Source organism: Rhinatrema bivittatum, chromosome 5 (genome assembly GCF_901001135.1).
Source record: "Rhinatrema bivittatum chromosome 5, aRhiBiv1.1, whole genome shotgun sequence".
NCBI lineage: Eukaryota > Metazoa > Chordata > Amphibia > Gymnophiona > Rhinatrematidae > Rhinatrema > Rhinatrema bivittatum.
This window is the reverse complement of record NC_042619.1, coordinates 88,692,310-88,711,459: the sequence shown is the minus strand read 5'-3', so window position 1 is coordinate 88,711,459 and position 19,150 is coordinate 88,692,310. Positions and strand designations below refer to the sequence as shown.

General features: G+C 43.8%; 1 protein-coding gene across 3 annotated transcripts in view; it reads left to right on the top strand.

The window, feature by feature from the left end:
• The window catches only part of MTMR6 (myotubularin related protein 6), a 116,342-nt gene that overhangs the window by 67,828 nt on the left and 29,364 nt on the right, over positions 1-19,150 (top strand). For all 3 annotated transcript variants that reach the window (XM_029602561.1, XM_029602560.1, XM_029602559.1), the window contains exons 9-11: positions 3,319-3,444; positions 7,117-7,166; positions 15,704-15,904. In XM_029602561.1, coding sequence (XP_029458421.1) covers positions 3,319-3,444; positions 7,117-7,166; positions 15,704-15,904 — 377 coding nt within the window. The remainder of the gene's footprint in view (positions 1-3,318; positions 3,445-7,116; positions 7,167-15,703; positions 15,905-19,150) is intronic.

The window sequence follows — 19,150 nt, the reverse complement described above, 5'->3', positions numbered from 1 at the left end:
TTGTTGAATGTGATGGGTGGGTATTTGACTGCCTACTACAAAAATAACGGAATGTAGGAATGCGAAACCTTCTTCTGCGGGTGCTGCTTTGATGATCTTGAATGATGCCACGTTTATACAGTGTCATAATACCTCTTCCCCCTATCAGCTTTTTGGTATAAGTGGTCATTTCCACCAACAGACCTGAAACTACTGTATTAGTAAAGCAGAAAATATTTTACTTGGTACATTATGCACCTGCAAATACATTTTTGTTGACAAGAAAATCATTGTTGGCTCTTTTCAAATCTTTTAATACCGCAGATACATAAATGCATAATGTCCATATAAACAGGTTTCAGTCTAATGTATTTATTCCTTTACTCAAGTTGTGCACATTTTAAGGCATTTTGGAAATGCTGAGGTTGGCATGTCCCAAGTTAACCTTCCTTTTGTACATATTTATTTTTTAGTAGAAGTTTCCTATGAAATAATTTTCCTGCAATTTGTTTTTATGCGCTGGTAATTAGATTAGATGTGCATTAAAACCAGCCTGATTTATTAGTAATACATGTCTAATAAAATGAACTGCTGTTTTTGTTTGTGGGTAAGTGGTGGTTAAAAATTTCACTTGAAATAGGACTGCATAGAGCAGGGCTTCCCAAACCTGTCCTGGAGGCCCCACTGTCAGTTGAGTTTTCAGGATATTCATGCTGAATATGCATGAGATAAATTTGCATATACTGGGTTTCCAATGTAGGCATATTCATGTAGGATATCCTGAAAATCTGCTTGGTTGTGGGGTCCCCAGGACAGATCTGGGGAGACCAGCCCCTTCCTTTGATGGCAGCACTGAGCTTTGTCTCCCCTTTTCCATCTGGGCCATGGGGCTTTGGGCTCATTGCAAAGGTGACACACACTTGGATATATATATATATATTATCCAGCTATATATATTCAAAAGCCATTGATAAATTATCTGTCAATGTCAAAACGGTCATATTAAAAGACTTATGCGCCTAAATTCTAGCTGGTTAACTAGTTATGTGGTTAGAATTTAGGCGCATAAATCAGGGGCAGGTGGGAGGTGTGTTGGGGAGGAGCGGAGTTAGCTACTTAACTTATGCGGCTAACTCTGGTCATGCCGCTGACCTGTCCTAAAGTTAGCTGGATAAAGATATATGACTAGCTTTTAAGATAGCCGACTGCCACTGAATGTACCCTGCTAGTTAGCTGCCAAAATTAGGCAGCAAATAACACTTGCAATTTAAACCAATTTTTCAGTGCAAATTCATGTGCGCAAGATCACTGTAAAAATTCACACCAAACTTACCCACAATTACACTTGCTATATAGATAGGAAAATGTATGTGGATACTTATGAAAATGCAAAACCTGTGTGTATAAATCCAAACCCCTCCCCACCTCCACCCCGAGAATGCTTCTGCTCATTCCAGGTAAAGCTATGTGATAACACATTGCAATTTTGTAAAAGGCAATTTCTGTAATAAAATGCAGTTTTATCCACAGAAATGCCTTTGAAATTTGCTCTGTTACAAGTGAATTTTCAAAGGAATTGTGCATATAAATGTATCATAATATAACAATTTTCAAAAAACATTTACCTGAGTTAGGTGCACTTAATGCAAGTAAATCCTGTGGATGATTCAATGGCATATATTTGAGCAATTTTCAAAAGCCTGCTTACATGGGTAATGTGTATTACACATAAAACCCATTTTTTTAAACAAGTACCGTATTTTTCGCTCCATAAAACGCACTTTTTTCCCCAAAGGTGGGGGGAAAATGTCTGTGCGTCTTATGGAGCGAATATAAAAATTGTTTTTAATTAACTACAACCCCCTACCCTCCTGCCCCCCCCCCCCAAGACTTGCCAAAAGTCCCTGGTGGTCCAGCAGGGTCCTGGGAGCGATCTCCCCCTCTCAGGCATTTGGCTGCCAGTAATCAAAATGGCACCGGTGGCCCTTTGCCCTTACTATGTGACAGTGGCTACCAGTGCCATTGGTTGGCCCCTTTCACATGGTAGGAGCAATGGATGGTCCATGCCATTTTTTGCGCTGTACATCCATTGCTCCTACCATGTGACAGGGACCGACCAATGTCACTGGTAGCACCTGTCACATGGAAAGGGCAAAGGGCCACCGGTGCCATTTTGATTACTGGCAGCCGAATGCCCGAGAGGGGGAGATCGCTCCCAGGACCCTTGGTGGGGGGGGGGGGTTGTAGTTAATTAAATTTGAAGGGTTGGGGTGGGGTGTTTTTTGTGTTTTGTTTTGTTTTTTTTTCACAAAATAGCACGATAAAAGTTTTCTAATCCGGGGAGTGGACCGAAATGACCCTCCCCAAACTTGAAAACGAAACAGGGACAAAAAAAGTTGTGTGCACACCCCTAATTTTAATGCCGGAAACAATCGCTCCATAAGACGCACAGACGCCTGGGAATGGAGCTGGTTTAGCACACTTTTTTTTTTTTTTTAATTTTCCCCCTCTGAACCCTAGGTGCGTCTTATGGAGCAAAAAATACGGTAAATGCTTTTGAAAATCAGCCCCTTAATGTTCCTCCTACAACCTAAAATTTAAACATGGACACACAAATATCTACTACAGCCTTTCCATTCTTCTTCAAATGGTTCCTCTGTGCTTTAGTTTATTTAATATATTTATATTACTCTTATTCCTCATTCAGATGTCTGTAGGGCAACTGAGTGTGTAATAAGTCTCTCTCAATACAAATAGTTGCTGTTCATGCTGGCAGTTGTACATTTGCTCCCAGTCTGTTATAGATTCCTAGCTAGCAGAAGCACATGTCCCTGAGAAAAGAAAAGTAATAGGCATCATTAGAGATGTCCAATCCGCACTGGGTTGCCTGAATCTCTCAGATCCTGGAAGCATGCATGTGCTGCTTGCTGAGGCCCACAGTGGTAGAGGATGGGAAGGGTCCCCAGCGTGAGTTGCAGGCATTGGCATCACAGCAGCCGCCTTCGGTTGATTCTCCCTGGCTGTTTAACAATCATGTTCAAATTTCCGCTATTAAAATCCCTCCTAAAAACTACCAATCACAGACATCACAATTAAGAGGCAGAAATTTTGAAAGTAATCATGTTCAGTACTAAAAAGAAGATGGGAGAAACTTTAAATTTTGAACATGGTGCAGTTATTGCATTTTATGCAGTATGGCCGGTAAACCAGAAACATCCCTCACTGATAAATGGTTTGTGGATGCAGAATGGATTGAGTCCTGTGTCCAGCCAATTAAAAGTGAAAATGCTCGTCTGTGCCATAAATTGAGTTTTCTGACTAGTATTCATTTTTCTACAGGCAATATCTGTTGAAAAGGCAAGCGTGCTGGTGCACTGCTCAGATGGCTGGGATCGAACATCCCAAGTTTGTTCTCTTGGCACTTTGCTGTTGGATCCTTATTATAGGACCATAAAGGGATTCATGGTGAGTTTAGTGTCTGTGCTTCTAGCTGCTTTTCACCTAAGAGATAAAGTAAATAAATTCATAAAAAGTAAACTTCATTTGTACACTTTACAGGAGGCATTCTAAAACGAGCTGTTTATCATTATTATTAGTTTTATAATTCTTGCTACCATGTATGTCATTTCAAAAATTGGTACCATATAAATAGCATAGAACTTAGTTCACCTGCTATCTAGGTTTGTATAAGTAGAAATGGTTATTGGCTGCGCCCTTGCAGACTGAATCCTGTGAAAGTTTGTGCACAGGACTTGGAGAATGGTACTAGTGAAAGGAGAGTGATTAGCAGGAAGTCACAAGGATAAGTGCTAGGCCCAGTCCCTTTCAATGCCTTTATAAGTGACATTGGGGAAGGATTGGAAGGGGAAAATGTCTGTTTTGCAGAAGACATGAATGATTAAAAAAGAGTAGACATGCCAGAGAGAATCAATAAAGTGATTTAAAAAAAAAAATGGAAAAAGTGTTACAGGTATGGCAATTATACTTTAATCTTAAAAAAAAAAAAAAAAAAAAAAAAAAAGCAAAATCATGCACTTGAGATGCAGAAATCCAAGTTCCAAATACCTTTTTAAAGGTGAAGAACCGCCAGTCATGAAATAGACTTGAAGGTTGTCCTCTCTGAAGACATCAAGGTGACCAGTCAGCAAGACAAAGCAGTTGGTAAAGCCAGTAGCTCTTTATGCATCCAAGTATGCTTTCTCTGAAGATAAGGTGAATCAACAAACCTGCAGATTGATGACATTGTCCACAACTAATGCCGGTATATAAAAATGTTCAAATAAATAAATAAATAATCATTGCTTGATACTAATTGACCTCTTTTCCAGAACTTTCCAATAAATCCTTAGAAATCCTCCTGGGCATGCACAGTAGGTCACATGTTTCAGCAGCATGCTTCAGTTCATTCTTTTCTGCATGGTGCTTTTTGAAGACAAAGCAATATTCTCTTACTCTGAATTTTTTTCAGTATATTTTTTTTCAACTTCAATTGGGTTGTTTTGGTAGCTTGTTCTGGAAAACTTTTTGTTGCCCTTCTATTTCCCTAGGAACATTTTGGCATTTCTAAAGCTTTCTTGTTTTTCATTGATCTGTCACTGAGCCCTCTTGAGAGCTCTGGCAGGGACTGCAGCCTAAACTGTAGTTTTTTTTTTGGTTTTTTTTTCCTCCTTGGAATGTCTTCTAAGATTTTCAAACATTTTATCTCTTTGGTTTTGCTTTCATTTTTTTTTCCTATCAATGTCCAAAAGAAAACCAGTGACTTCTAGCCTTGACCAAAGTGCAGGTAGAAGATATTCATCGCAGACCATCACCAGACCTGCTACAGGTGTTTGGGTGGGGAGGGGGCAGGTCATGTTTGGAACTTTTGTAACATCTCAAAAATATCGCCAAGGGTAATCAAGATCTGTAAGATGAGACTACAGAAGGACCACTGAACTGGCACCAGCCTTCCCACTCTGTCAGTAAACCATACAATGCAGCAGTATGAAACAATTCACTGGCCCCTGTTTGCATATCTGTTGCTGCACCACACAGGAAAACTGAAGTACAACAGAAAATTCAAGTAGAGACATCAGATAGTAAGTACCTTGGTCTAACAACATGTCCAGATATTTAAACAGTTATTTATTTACTTGCAGTTTTTATATACCGACATTTGTTTAGTAACATCACATCGGTTCACAATCAACAGAAAATTGCATCAGTGCTATATAAACAAGAGGTTAGCAACAGTGCATTACAAATAATGAATTAACCAAAGGGAGGTGGGGAGGGTGAACAAAGGAGCATAAATAAGGTAAATAAGTAAATAGTATTACAAAGTAATTTGCAAATTCGTGGAACTTAGATAACTAATTGGAAAATAGTTTCTAGAACAATGGAAGGTAAAGTTAATTAGGACTGGGGTAACATCTTAAGTAAAATTCTATTGAGCAAAGTTGAGTGCATAAGTGTAAGAAGAATGCTTATAAGTTAAGTATAAGCTTGTAGGAATTTAAAACTTTTACAGTGATTGGCTGAGCTTGGTGAATCCCTTTACTTTCATTTGTCATCTACTGTGCAGCAGCAAAGATATGAAAATTGAAATTTATTTTTTTTATTCTGCTTTTTCAGGCACTTCAAATTCAGGTACTGTAGGTACCTGAGGACTTATAATTTGTTTTTATACCTGAGGCAAAGGAGGGTGAAGTAACTTGCCCAAGGTCACGTGGTACAGCAGCAGGATTTGAACCTTTGTTTGCTTGGTTCATAGCCCGCTGCTGTAATCACTAGGCTGCTACTCCATTCCAATAATAGAATGGTGTGGTTGTGCTGAGCTCCACTCACACTATGAGAATGTGAGCCATTGTTAGTATGGCACATCAAGGTTATATTAAAAAAAAAAAAAAAAAGTTACAAAATTAATATTAAAAATTAACACTATGAGGAAAGACTAAAGAGGTTAGGACTTTTCAGCTTGGAGAAGAGACGACTGAGGGGGGATATGATAGAGGTGTTTAAAATCATGAGAGGTCTAGAACGGGTAGATGTGAATCCGTTATTTACTCTTTCGGATAGAAGAAAGACTAGGGGGCACTCCATGAAGTTAGCATGGGGGCACATTTAAAACTAATCGGAGAAAGTTCTTTTTTACTCAACGCACAATTAAACTCTGGAATTTGTTGCCAGAGAATTTGGTTCGTGCAGTTAGTATAGCTGTGTTTAAAAAAGGATTGGATAAGTTCTTGGAGAAGAAGTCCATTACCTGCTATTAAGTTCACTTAGAGAATAGCCACTGCCATTAGCAATGGTTACATGGAATAGACTAAGTTTTTGGGTACTTGCCAGGTTCTTATGGCCTGGATTGGCCACTGTTGGAAACAGGATGCTGGGCTTGATGGACCCTTGGTCTGACCCAGTATGGCATTTTCTTATGTTCTTATGTTCTTATAGAAAGATCCTTTGTTTAAACAATGCTCTTTCTCTGCCATACAGCTGACTTTCACAGGCCTGGGGAGGCAGGAAAAGGTGTTTCCACTACAGTGATTAACTTTACCAGCCACCTAGTGGTGATGGGGTGCACTTTGGAAGTAATGCGCCTCCAGCCCTGAGACTAGGAAGAGGCATCTGTGTTACCCAGGCAGTCCGTCTTGGGAGGGCTAGTGGTAGCAGAGAACACTAAGGGGGTCGGAGGAAGAGTAGAGAGTGCTCTTTTCATTATACTGTCTGACATCCCTTTTAAATATCAAGATTACCCACTGAAGTTATTCAGCATCACAAACATCCGCTGTTACTCAGCAGTTTGGAGGGTATGCCCTTGTTTCTTATCCTTTCTAAACTTGATGCGACGTGAGTTTGTAAATCTGTCAGGAATGGCAAAGCCACATTTCCAAAGCTTAAAAGCCCAGTGGCTTCCATGGTACATGTAACTGAATTACATGGTGGTATTTGGAAGTCTGTCGCAAACAGTGTGAAGGTAAGAGAGATACCTCAGGGTTCACTTTCGTGCTGGGCTGCTATTCATTTGGGTTCAGAGAATATAAAAAGTTTTATAGTTATTGAACATCATCTTTTAAGAATAGTTTGTTTTTTCATGTTTGAAAAAAAGATTAAAGTACTTTAATTGTTACTAACATTTTGTTCATTTTGTTTCTCAAGGTTTTGATTGAGAAAGACTGGATCTCTTTTGGACACAAGTTTTCTGACAGGTAGAGCACAAATATAGCCAACCAACTATCAGTGCAGATTGTCAAAATTGTACAGTTCAGTAAACCATGATAAATGATATAGGGTATACAGATACAGAAATAATTAACATTAACATTACAGGTTAACATTAAAGAGTCATTGACAACAAGCAATGTTTGTTGTTAAAACAAAACTGTAAAGACTAATCCATTCTCTATCTAAGTCCCTAAATTTAGGAACCTGTTTTTTTTGTTTGTTTGGTTTTTTTCTAAACTAAGACCCCTAAATTTCTGTAGCTCAAAAAGTGGGTTAGGGCCAGGGGAGGGGTCAAGTTGGAACAAAGTTAGGTTCTCAGCACCACGTCCCTAACTTAACTGAAGTTAGGTGAGTGAATAGCAGGCCTAAATTTAGGATCCTATTTTCAATGAATTTAGGATCCTAATGCCACGTAATGCCTCCATACTACCCTTAACACCCATTTAAGATTAATCCAATGGCCACTCAGAGTCCTGTCCAGCCCTATCAATATGGTTCCCAATTATCTCTGAGTAAGTACCTCACACACAAGCTATTCCCTGGTAATTTCTAAGGACACTGAGATCCTGTACAGCCTAAAAGTCACTCATAGGCCGATACAGTAAGGGCGCGTAAGAAAAAGTGCGGCAGAGCCGGGTGCCCGCTCGTTTGCCGCGCGCACAGTTCAGATCATATACTGCTCGATACAGTATTTAAATTAGATGCAAATGCAAGCCGCGTCCAAAGCGGGCGCGTACATCCGGGCGCTCAGGTCACGGAGTGCGCTCATGTGCCTTCGCTGCCTTGAGTGCCCAAATTGGACGTGCATTCATGCACCTTCGCCGGCGGGGTTGCTAGAAGCCGCTTTCGCCACCGGCTGCCCCCGGGAGGCAAGGGAGCCGCGGTGCGCGCCTCGGGAGGAGGGGAGAGAGGACTGGGGCTGCTGGAAGCATGCAGTAAGTTTACTTTTCTACAATTTCTATTTGCTTTAATAACATGTCGAGTCTGTTTTCGCCCTGCGCCTTGCTTCAGGAGGGGGGGGGAGAGGACTGGCAATCCCCGATGCCCGAGCGTAGGAGAACCAGGCCTGAGCGTAGGAGAACCAGGCCACACCATGTTACTCGCTTGCTCCAACCAACCCACTTATTTGACCGGAGCCTGCCTATTGCTGTCACATCCCTCTAATGCCAGGGTCAGGGTAGGCGGTAAATTAGCGGGTTAAAGACACGGCAAAACAGTTGGTTAAAAAGGTGATAATCGGGCCGCACGTTACTGTATGGGAGGGAATAGCTAATCCGATCATTTACATATCATATACATGCCGCGGGCAGAAAGGGATACGCGTCGATTTAAAGAAGCGGTAAGGATTGGTAAAAACAGATGGTGAATCGTGGGTTAGAAACAGGGTAACCGCGGCCGCACTTTACTGTATAGGCCTGACGGTTCCTAGAAACATGCCTACCTACCAAATACAGAAAAATACTGGGTTCATGAATTTGTCTCGTAACAGAGCTAACAAACTGAAGAGTTTATTGAAGAAAAGCAGGAACAGTGAACAGAAAAAAGATTTTTTTTTTTGTAAATAGTAACAGGTAAAATAACAAGGCTGTAAACAGTAAATGCTAGCTAAATAAAGCAGTGCCTGGGGAGCTTCAGGGGTGGCTGTCCACATGAGTTGGAAGGCCTTAGCACAGAGATCTCTTTCTGTACTCCCAGCCAAGACAGAGAATTCTGGCAACTACAGGCCTTGTTCTATGAGTTGTGTCTGAAGGGCCAATCGGGGCACACAGCATTGGTAAAAGTTCTCTGACCAATGGCACCGCAGGATACTGGGAGATTATGCTGTTCAAGCCTCGCTCTGAATAGAGCAAGCACCCCAAGTCTCAGTTTAAGCTACATTATTGTAAATATTAAACACCACCTTCAGGTCAGCTCAAAGCAAATGCGCTTTCTCTGGGGAAACACAAGCCCTAGGGCAAAACAAATCACAACTCCTATAAAACCCATTTTGCTATACCTAACTTAGGCTGACAATTAGGTACCTAAATTTAGCTGTTTTTGAATATCTGCTTCCTGACTGTGGCAAGATATAGGCAAGGAGAATTCATCTATCTCTCTGCTTTTCTTGCTTTCTCCTTGCAAAATCAGATAATGGATCACGTTGTATGAAAAGTAATAGGCAGCTGATTTATGCTTATGCATGCAGACTGGCGCTTCATGTGTATATTTTTATGTGAAAATGTTTTGGATAGCTGGTTAAGAGAAGATGTTGTTAGTTTCATTTTTTTTAAATTCTGTACATGGTGGGCATATTATTTCAAATCTGCTCAGGTGTTCTCTATGTAGTCAATATTCAAAGGGTTTGTCAAGGTTCAAAGTGTTTACCGCCTTTGTATCGCTGCTGTTCAAAGGTGAAGGCCTGGAATGCTGCACCCTCGAACCCGAAAGGAGATAGGAATTTGCGTAGGCCCAGGATTCCCCTTTCCATGATTTTTTTTTTTTTTGGGTTGCCACTTATTTTAATTTTATTATAACTAGGGCTTCTGATCCAAGCGGTTTATAAAGTGTAAATTTAGGGATTTATTTTGCAGGCAATTAAGGAGTTTTGGTGAGTACTAAAATTCACTATTTATCTGTGTTCACTGCACAAAGTGTAACTTTCAGCCCATATTTAGGTGAATTAAATTTAAAAGGCATAAATCAAATTGTTTAATTTTGTTGATGCCTTTATTTCAATATTAAAATTACAATAACTCCACATTTACATGATTATGAAATTTTGCATTTTGTTAAGTAAAAATAAGCTAGGAAGGTTTTGTACATGACAGGTAATTTCCTAGCATGTAGTCAGATGGACTACATGCTAGGAAATGGTTGTGCTCCCCTGCCAGCAGATAGAGACGGAGTCAGGTTTCAAAGCTGATGTTACCCTAGATCAGTGATGGCTAACCTATGACACGCGTGTCAGAGGTGACACGCCGAGCCGTTTTTGCTGACACGCGTAGTGTTTCAGGACTATCGAATTTTTTTTTTTAATTGGCTGCGCCGAGCCTTTTTTTTTTTTTTTTTATCGGCTGCGCCAACCCTTTAAAATTAGTTTTTTTAATATCCCCCCAATGCCCCCGGGCGCATGCGGCGCAGCGACAGGCCCACGTCACCACAGCCCAAAGAAAAAGATTGCGTTTAAACGCGCTGATGCTCCTCCTCCTTCCTGTGCGGCCCCGGAAGTAAATGTTGCCGGAGCCGCGTGGGCAGGAAGGAGAGAAGCATCAGCGCGTGCAGAAGAGGAGCAGCGCTTGCGCGTACGGGCCGCCGCGAATCCCAAGTCGCAGCGGCCCGAGAAGAGGAAGAAGCCCGGTAGCAGGGCTGCTGCAGAGCCCATCCTGCGGCGACCCGCGAAGAGGAGGCCGAGAGGTGAGAGAGAGGCTGAGGGTCTGTAGAGGGTGGGTGGGTGTGTGTGTGCGTGCGTGTATGAGATGAGTTGAGAGATTGTGTGTGAGGACCTGAATGTTTGCAGAGACTGCATGTGCTTGAGTAAGACAGCATGTGGGAGTGAGAGAGAGAGCCTGTGTGTGTGAGTCAGACAGCATGTGCCAGTGAGAGACTGTGTGTATGAATGATTGTATGAGAGAGAGCGTGTGCCAGTGAGAGCCTGTGTATGAATGATTGTATGAGAGAGAGCATGTACCAGTGAGAGCCTGTGTGTATGAATGATTGTATGAGAGAGAGCATGTACCAGTGAGAGCCTGTGTGTATGAATGATTGTATGAGAGAGAGCATGTGACAGTGAGAGCCTGTGTGTGAGAGAGAGAAATGCATGTGAGAATGAGAACCTGACTGTGTGTTTGAGGGAAGAAGATGAAGAGAAAAGAAACAGAAAAAAAGACAATATAAAAGGAATTGGCAAAAAAAAAAAAAAATAAGAAAGGGAAGGTGGAAAAAAAAAAAGCCTGTGACCAACCAATTAGAAAACAAAGATCAGACAGCAAAGGTAAAAAAAAAAAAATTCTTTTTAGTGATTGGCACATGTAATCTTTGGGAATGTGCAAGAATAGCAACATCCCCAGTAGTCATGTGGCAGCAGTGACAGAGGCAGCAGAGGAATGAGAGAGGTTCTGAGGTTGCTGGCAAAAGAGAAGGGGGGGTCTGCCTTCAGTGTGTGCATGTGTATGAATGGGACTCTGCCTGGGGGTGTATGTGTGTGAATGCATGGGTGCTTGCCTGGGGTCTGTGTGTGTGAGAATGAATTGGTGCCTGCCTGGAGGATGGAGCGGGAGTGGTGTGAAAATGACTGGGAGCCTGCCTGGGTGTGTGTGTATGTGAGGGAGCCAGTGAGTGTGAGAGCATGAGTGTGTATGAGAAAATCTAGGGGAGTAAGAGTTTGGGTGGAGGGGGAGAGAGTGTTTTAATTGAAGATTTAGCCGATGAAATTCAGCAACAAAAAAGTCACTAAGCAGGTAAGGTAAAGAATTATTTGTTTTTGCTTTATTAATAAATACAGTACATATTAAAATTATAACTTTGTTATTAATTAGAGCTACAAATATCACAATTATGGATTTTTCTAGAAGTGACACACCACCCGAGTTATGCTCGGTTTTTTTAATGAATTTTGACACACTGAGCTCAAAAGGTTGGCCATCACTGCCCTAGATACACCCCTTAGTGACCTCAGCCCTTCAGTATTTCTCCGTCTCCAGCAGATGTAGACATGCTTTCCCTATGGGGATCGCTGTACCATTTGGAAGAAGAAATTCCACTTTTAAATGGGAGAAAAGATTAAGCCCTGCTTTCCTGCGGTGATGCCTAAAGGTCCCTCCCCAAACTGAGAATTCCTGAGGCGATTTCAGAGATCTTGGTCTGGTAGCCAGTTCCCAGCGTGGACTTTGCTGCTTAAGCAGCTGAAGGGCAGCGGGTGCAAGAAGCCGAGCGTGACGGTGACACCAGAGCCCTCTCCCCATGCAGCCAGAGACAGTCTCTGTACTCAGCCGGTAAGTGCTGAGCCTAGGTAAATAAAAAAAAAAAACCCCCAAAAAAACTTTACCTACAGAGAAGAGGGGTTTCGGTAAGACTTCCTCCGGTTTCCTTGCTTGGTGTGCCGAACCAACATCTTTCCCGATCCGTTTGGGGCATAGGGAAGTAGGCTTACGAGCAGGTTGAGTGCCCCCCCCCCCCCCCCCCCCCCCCGGTGGGCTAGGCCCTGCTTTAATCTTGGTCAGCACACTTTGCGCTCATCTTTGTGCATTTCATATTGCCCGCCATAGGATGTCGGTATGCGCAGTGCGTCGGCTTTGCACACGCACGCATAACATTGTGCGGGTACTTAAGCGCACAATAAAGTGCAAGATACAGGAAAAGCTGGGCGCACGGGCTGTGTGTGCACTTCACCATGCCTAGGCGCTCAAAATTTGTGCACATAAAATGAAGCACGAACCAATCGAACATAGTTACCGCCACCAATGGCGCCGGCAGCCAAGAAACATAAGCGCCTTGCTCTCTGCGCTGCTTGTCATGATAGGGTTTCTCAGCTTGACTTGGATTCTAACTTGTCTGCATTGTGAGGAAGCCCAAGGGGATTTGGCCTCCCCTGACTTTGCTGAGCCCAGCTCCTCCCATTCAGATAATGGATTGGCTGCCTTAACTGGAAGTACTCCAGATCTGAGTGCCCGGAACTGATTAATGGCAACCCAGTATGGCAAGCGTAGGAAGCATTGGTGTTCTTGACGGATTGGAATATGTAGGTAGGCCTTGGATAGTTCCAGGGAGGTTAGTAACTCTCCCAGTTGTATGGCCATTATCACAGAGCGCAAGGTTTCCATGTGAAAATGACAACCATCACTTACGCTTTGCTGTACTGGGTTGCCATTATCAGTTCTGGGCACTGCCCTTTGGCCTAGCCACTGCCCCAAGAACATTTTCCAAGACAGAACAAGGAGACAGGGGGTCAACTCTCTCTTTTACCAAAGGTTCCTTTCGCCCCATCCTGGATACGATGAAATAGATGGAATAACGCCCTGTATTTTCCTGGGGCGTAGGTACTGGGATTACAGCCCTCATCCTGAGGAGCCTTAAAAGAGTAATCTCCATTGCCTGCTTTCTTGCTAGGAGTGGCAAGGAGACGACATGAATATGTCCTGAGGAGTGCTGTGAAATTCCAGTGCATATCCTTTTCATATGACTTCCAGTACCCACTTGTCCGAAGTGATCTCGACCCACCTTCAGTAAAAGAGAGACAGTCGACCCCCTGTCTCCTCGTTCTGAAGATGGGTCGGTAAAATTTATTCGGAGTTTCGGGACAGTCTTGAACCCGAACCTGCCCCTCTCTTGGGCTGTCGACTATGAAAGGACTGAGTTCTTCCAAAGGGCCAAGACCTCTGAAATGTCGAGTTTCTGTAGAGGTGGAAACATTGAGAGCCCCTGGGCTGGCCAATCATAGACAAGGGGCGCTGCAAAATTATGGTGGTCATGGTGGCAGTATTGAGAAGAGAAGGAATCCTGGTACACCCATACTTAGATGACTGACTGATCCGGGCTAAGTCCATGGAAGAAAGTCTCCGGGTGACCTTGCTTCAGGAACTTGGTTGGTTAGTAAACCTGGACAAGAGCAGTCACGAGCCTTTACAGTTGTTGAGGTATCTGGGAGTGTTTGTATCAGTCTTATTTGTTGTGTTTTCTGAAGAGGACATGCATTGGTGGTTAACTGCTGCCTTTTCACAAGTAGGGCTATTGAGTCTGGTAGTAGAAGGAGTTTGAATTGCTGTTACTGAGATGACACCAGAACCAGAATATCTTTTTTATAGGGTGAGTTGTATGGGGAATGTCGTAAATCTGCTTTACATCCATTATTGTGGGTCAGGGGGGGTTCCCGTGGCTGCAAACTGTACTTTTCCATCTAGCCCCGTGACGATCATGGGTTCAGTGTGTCATGCATGTGAGAACCATCTGTCAGGTGTGTCCCGACAGAAAAAAGGTTGAGAACCACTGCTCTTGAATGCTCCAGGAGCATTACAGCTTCGTACAGTTCCATCTTTCTTGCTCATGGTAGTCTCAGAGTTTCATTTGAATCAGTTCATTTCATTGCCTTCCCTAGATAAGCTCAGGGACGCGGAGGAATAGTGCCTCCTCCGTCATTTGAATGTCTATAGACTTTTGGTGCTGTATCTAGAAGTTTCAGAACTGGTCCGAAAGATGGGACCACCTGTTTGTCCTTCTCGGTGGAAGGAAGCAGTGCAAACCAGCTTTGTGGGCTACCATAGTTCACTGGATTAAGGAGGAGGTCACGGGAGCTTATGCAGAGGCAGGAAAGCCATTACCTTCTTAGGTTAAAGCTTATTTCACCAGGGCTCAGGCAGTCTCATGTGCGGAAGCTTGAATGCTGTCCCCCATTGATATCTGCCGAGCGACAACGTGGTCCTCCTTGCACACCTTCTCCAGATATTATTGCCTGGACTTAAAGGCTCAAGAGGACACGGCCTTTGCAAGGGTGGTGTTAACTGGACTGCGAGCAGCCTCCTGCCCCGATTGGGAGTAGCTTTTGTATATCCCATTGATCCTGAGTCCATGTGGCTACACGCTAGGAAATGGAGAAATTACTTACCTGATAATTTTGTTTTCCTTAGTGTAGACAGATGGACTCTGCATCCCACCCACGGCTGCCCAAGAACTGTGCCAAGTATTCGCCCGTGGAGTGGATATAGATTCCAAGAGATTAAGGGTAAGCCGTCATCGAGTCCCTAGTTCAGGGCATCTGTATTCTTAATGGGGTTCAGTGTTTTCTTGAGTACAGTTATAGTTATCCATTTTAAATTGAGTTTTTTCGTTCGTATGTCCACGGTGGATTTTGAAGAGAATACTGAAGGGCTGAGATCACTGCAGGGGCATATCTAGGGTGACGTCAGCTTTGAAACCTGACTCCGTCCCCATCTGCTGGCAGGGGAGCACAACCCATTGGTCCTGAGTCCATCTGTTTACACAAGAAAACAAAATTATCAGGTAAGTAATTTCTCCAATTTTTATTTTTTTTTTAAATAAAGTTAGCAGTTGCAGTACATGTCTCAGAAAAGTTACGACATTTGGAAGCCAGCAGCTTTACTTTTTCCTAAGTTAGAGCAGGAGAAGCATGGGGAAGGTTGCACTGAAGTACATAGAGGCAACAGCAGTTAAAAAGCAAAACACATGTTTAAATGATAACAGAACTGTTTGTTTCACTCAGCAGGTGTGGTTTTTTTTATTTTTTTGTGGGGGGGGGGGGTTGGCCCTTGATCAGATACAACAAGAGAGGCAACAGGTCCTAAATAACAAGACAAATGGAATTACCATGTTACTCCTTCCCTCTTCCCCCTCTGCCACACAGCATTCCCTGGGTTTCAACACACTATAAAGCATAATAATTTATAGTGCCTTAGTATTGTATTGCAATCCAGGGAATGATTTAGAAGACTCCAGCATCCTAACTGAAGCCAATGTTTTCATACAGTTTGAGATATGGTTCATAAAAATCTTCCACTGGATATTTGTACACACATTACTTGTTTATTTGCAGATGTGGCCAGTTGGATGGAGAGCCCAAAGAAATGTCTCCGGTATTCACTCAGTTCTTAGAATGTGTGTGGCACTTGACTGAGCAATTCCCACAAGCTTTTGAATACAATGAAGCACTCCTGCTGCAGATCCATGAGCACGTTCACTCATGCCAGTTTGGAAACTTTCTTCGAAACTGCCAAAAAGACCGTGAAGAGCTCAAGTAAGGAGGCTTCCCATCTATGGCTGCTGCACTTGATGCAAGTGAACCTAAACCAGATTCACGCCCTTAGCTAAAACCAGTGTCCAGGTACCAGTCAAGATTTGAACAGAATGAGCTGCTCAAATGTCTATTACTACAAACACAATATAGTTGGTGCATTAGATCATGCATAGCTGGTGTGGAGAATCTCAGTGCAAGGGAGACTCCTGCATTTTGTATGTCTTGTTTTTGTGGCTAGGGGTTTTCAGCATTATAGTCTCGGCAATAGCTTTGTTTCCAATGAAACTAGCGTTGTGAAGGCATTATAGGCCATCATTACTGCAAACAAAATCTCCAGTTTATTTAAGAGAATAAACATAGATGTGTTAACATGCTGAAACTGCTCTATCAGTGTGCCTCTGCCTTATTCTGGAAGAATTGTCTCCAGGGCATGAAGGTACTTTAATTTCTAGGTTTGGTGCCTATTCATATGTTAGCATCTTTGTAGAGATCACCAACAGTGCAGGATATTTGTGAGGGAGATTCTAATGATGTCAACATAAACTCCCTTGAAAACTGATTTGAAATCACCAACAGCCCTTGATGATAACATTCACTTATCTCAGACCTGTGCTGGATTTTACCTGTGATTATGAAAAACTGATATTATGTATATAGATTTTAAATGGTTAATTTTAATTTGCAAATGTGTTAATTGATATTTGCCCAGGGATGTAAACCGGCATGATATGTTTTTATATGAATGCCGGTATACAAAATCTAATAAATAAATAAATTTAGTGTTAGTTTCATCTTACACTTGTAGTAATTTCTTATCCTTTTTTTCACTTAACTTTATTCATTTTCCCTCCCTATAATTATTGCCTGGGTGATGCTGGACCTGGTAGTGGTGTGGGGCTCTCCTTCATTCCTGTACATACCCAGATCAGTCCAGACAAGTGGATTATGCATCCCTACCAGCAGATGGAGGCAGAGAACAAAATCTTGAGGCACTGCTACATAACCAAGAGTGCCACCTGCAGTCCCAACAGATGATAGAGGTGCAAACATGCAGTCTGACCACATTTAAATTGAGAGAGAGAAGTGGTTTTCAAAGTTTTCGAAGGCTCCCTGAGTTGTTAGGCTCCTTCGTGGACCATCTTTCGGGTGAAGCAGGGCGACCGGGGATTGGAAACCCCTGGCTGGTGTTCATCCTTGGCCGGCTGGAGATCCTGATAGCCAGGGGACTGGCTCCCTCAGGGTCACTGATGCTTCCTTCTGAGTCTTCAACAGCCTATCAGGGAAGGGCCCTATTGTCTGAGTTAAACTGTTTAAAAAAAAAAAAAAGGTATTTGACTTTCTTAAGGGAATAGTCGGGCGGTGCCTCTCTGGTACATGTGCTGTCAGCACTTCAGGAGAGCATGGTAGGGTTTTTTTTTTTTCTCCCTTCTCCCTCGTTCTGGGGGCCCTGGGGGTGGTGAGGGAAATGGCAGCCTGGCTAACAGGGACCGCGGATGCGGTTCGATTTGCCGTTCTTTTCTGGTCAGGGTCTCGGGCCTGTGCTGCCGTATGACTTTGCAGTGGGACAGACTGGAATTTTCCACGTACCGCTCAGGCTGGTTTTTGTTACTGGCTGACACGCGCTGTTGCTGCTGCATGTGCAGCCTACTAGGCCTGTTGTCCATGCCATATGTGTTCGCACAGCGTGACAGTTGAGCAACGTGTGGGGCCTGTTCTGCAGTGTGCCTCTTGTGGAATGGCACCAAAACTGCGTGTGGTGGCCTGCAGGGCCTGTGGGGTTTGGTCTGCTCAGCTGAGCAGTAAATCCCTGTGTTCCAGATGCAAGGCGGGGGATGAAGGGACCTCATGGGGTTCCTCGAAGAAGAGGGTCCTTCATTCGTCGGGGACCCCGGCTGTGGCCCCAGGGGGTCTGAGGGGGATAGCTGTACCTGCTGGGGATCACGGACATAAGATCTCGATTGGGGTGAAGATTCGGAGGGCGGCCTTCCTGAGGACCCCAAAGACTTTTCCTCAGAGTTCATTCTACTCCTACATAAGGCCTTCCTGGCAAGGAAGGGCATGGGGATCAAGCATCCAAAGGGGAGACTGCTCTTTCGTGTTTCCAAGAACCCTAAAGTGGCCCCTGCAGGGGGATCCGGGGACCTGTTGCAACACCTTGGTTTGGGTCGAGCAGGTTCAGAGGCTGACCCCAGGGATGGGGAAGATTATGATGATATGCTGGAGGATCCCCTCGAGTTGCAGAGCACCAACCCGGATGTGGACGTGGATGCAACCCCGAATGCGGACCCAGATGCGAATAATGATCCGGACCCGGATGAGTTTCTGGATTCAGAGGGTGATGACCCTCGAGTAGTCCACTTGTTTAAAAAGGAGGAATTGCGTCTTCTTGTTCCACAGGTTTTGCAGGAATTGGGGGTGAAGGTGACTCGAGGAGTTGGGTAATAAGGGCGTGAATCCTGTCCTGGATGCTCTGCGGAGGCCCCCTAGTGCCTTTCCCTTGCTGAAGAAGATTCGCAAGTTGGTGAACTGGGAGTGGGACTCCTGGAAGTGGGTATGAAGGTCAGAAGAGTAATGGCTAAGCTTTATCCCCTGTGGAGGAGACCTTGGAGGTTCTGTGGATGCGGTGGTTTCAAGCAGTGACCAAGAAGACGACCATCCCAGTGGCGGGGGCTGCCGCTTTGAGGGATGTGCAGGACCTCAAGTTGGAGATACAATTTAAGCTGCTTTTGAAGTGTCTGCCTTGAGTCTCTGGGCCGTGATTTGTGGTAGCATGATGCAGAGAGCTTGTCTATGCTGGGTGCAGAAGATAAGAGAGCAAGCGTCTTCCGGGGATGAGGATTCTCTGCAGTCAGCGCGCTTGGAGGCTGGAGTGGCTTTTGTTGCAGATGCGCTTTATGACTTGGTTTGCACTTCGGCCAGGAGCATGGTCTTGGCTGTAGCAGCTTGCAGACTTTTTTGTGGTGGTGAAATTGGTCAGCAGTCATGTGGTCCAAGGCCCAGCTGTATAATCTTCCTTTTTAAGGGAAAGCTCCTGAATGGGGAGGGTTTGGATCAGTTGATGCAGACTTTGGGCGAGTCCAAGGGAAATAAGTTGCCTGAGGATCAGAAATCTGGCAAGAAGGTGTTTCGGGATTCACATAGGTTCGGGTCTGGCAAGCCCACCTAGGGGACAGGGACTTAGCAGTCAGCAAGATGTTGGCAGTCCTTTCAAGGAGCCTGAAGACTAGCCAGGGATGGTGCCGGCCA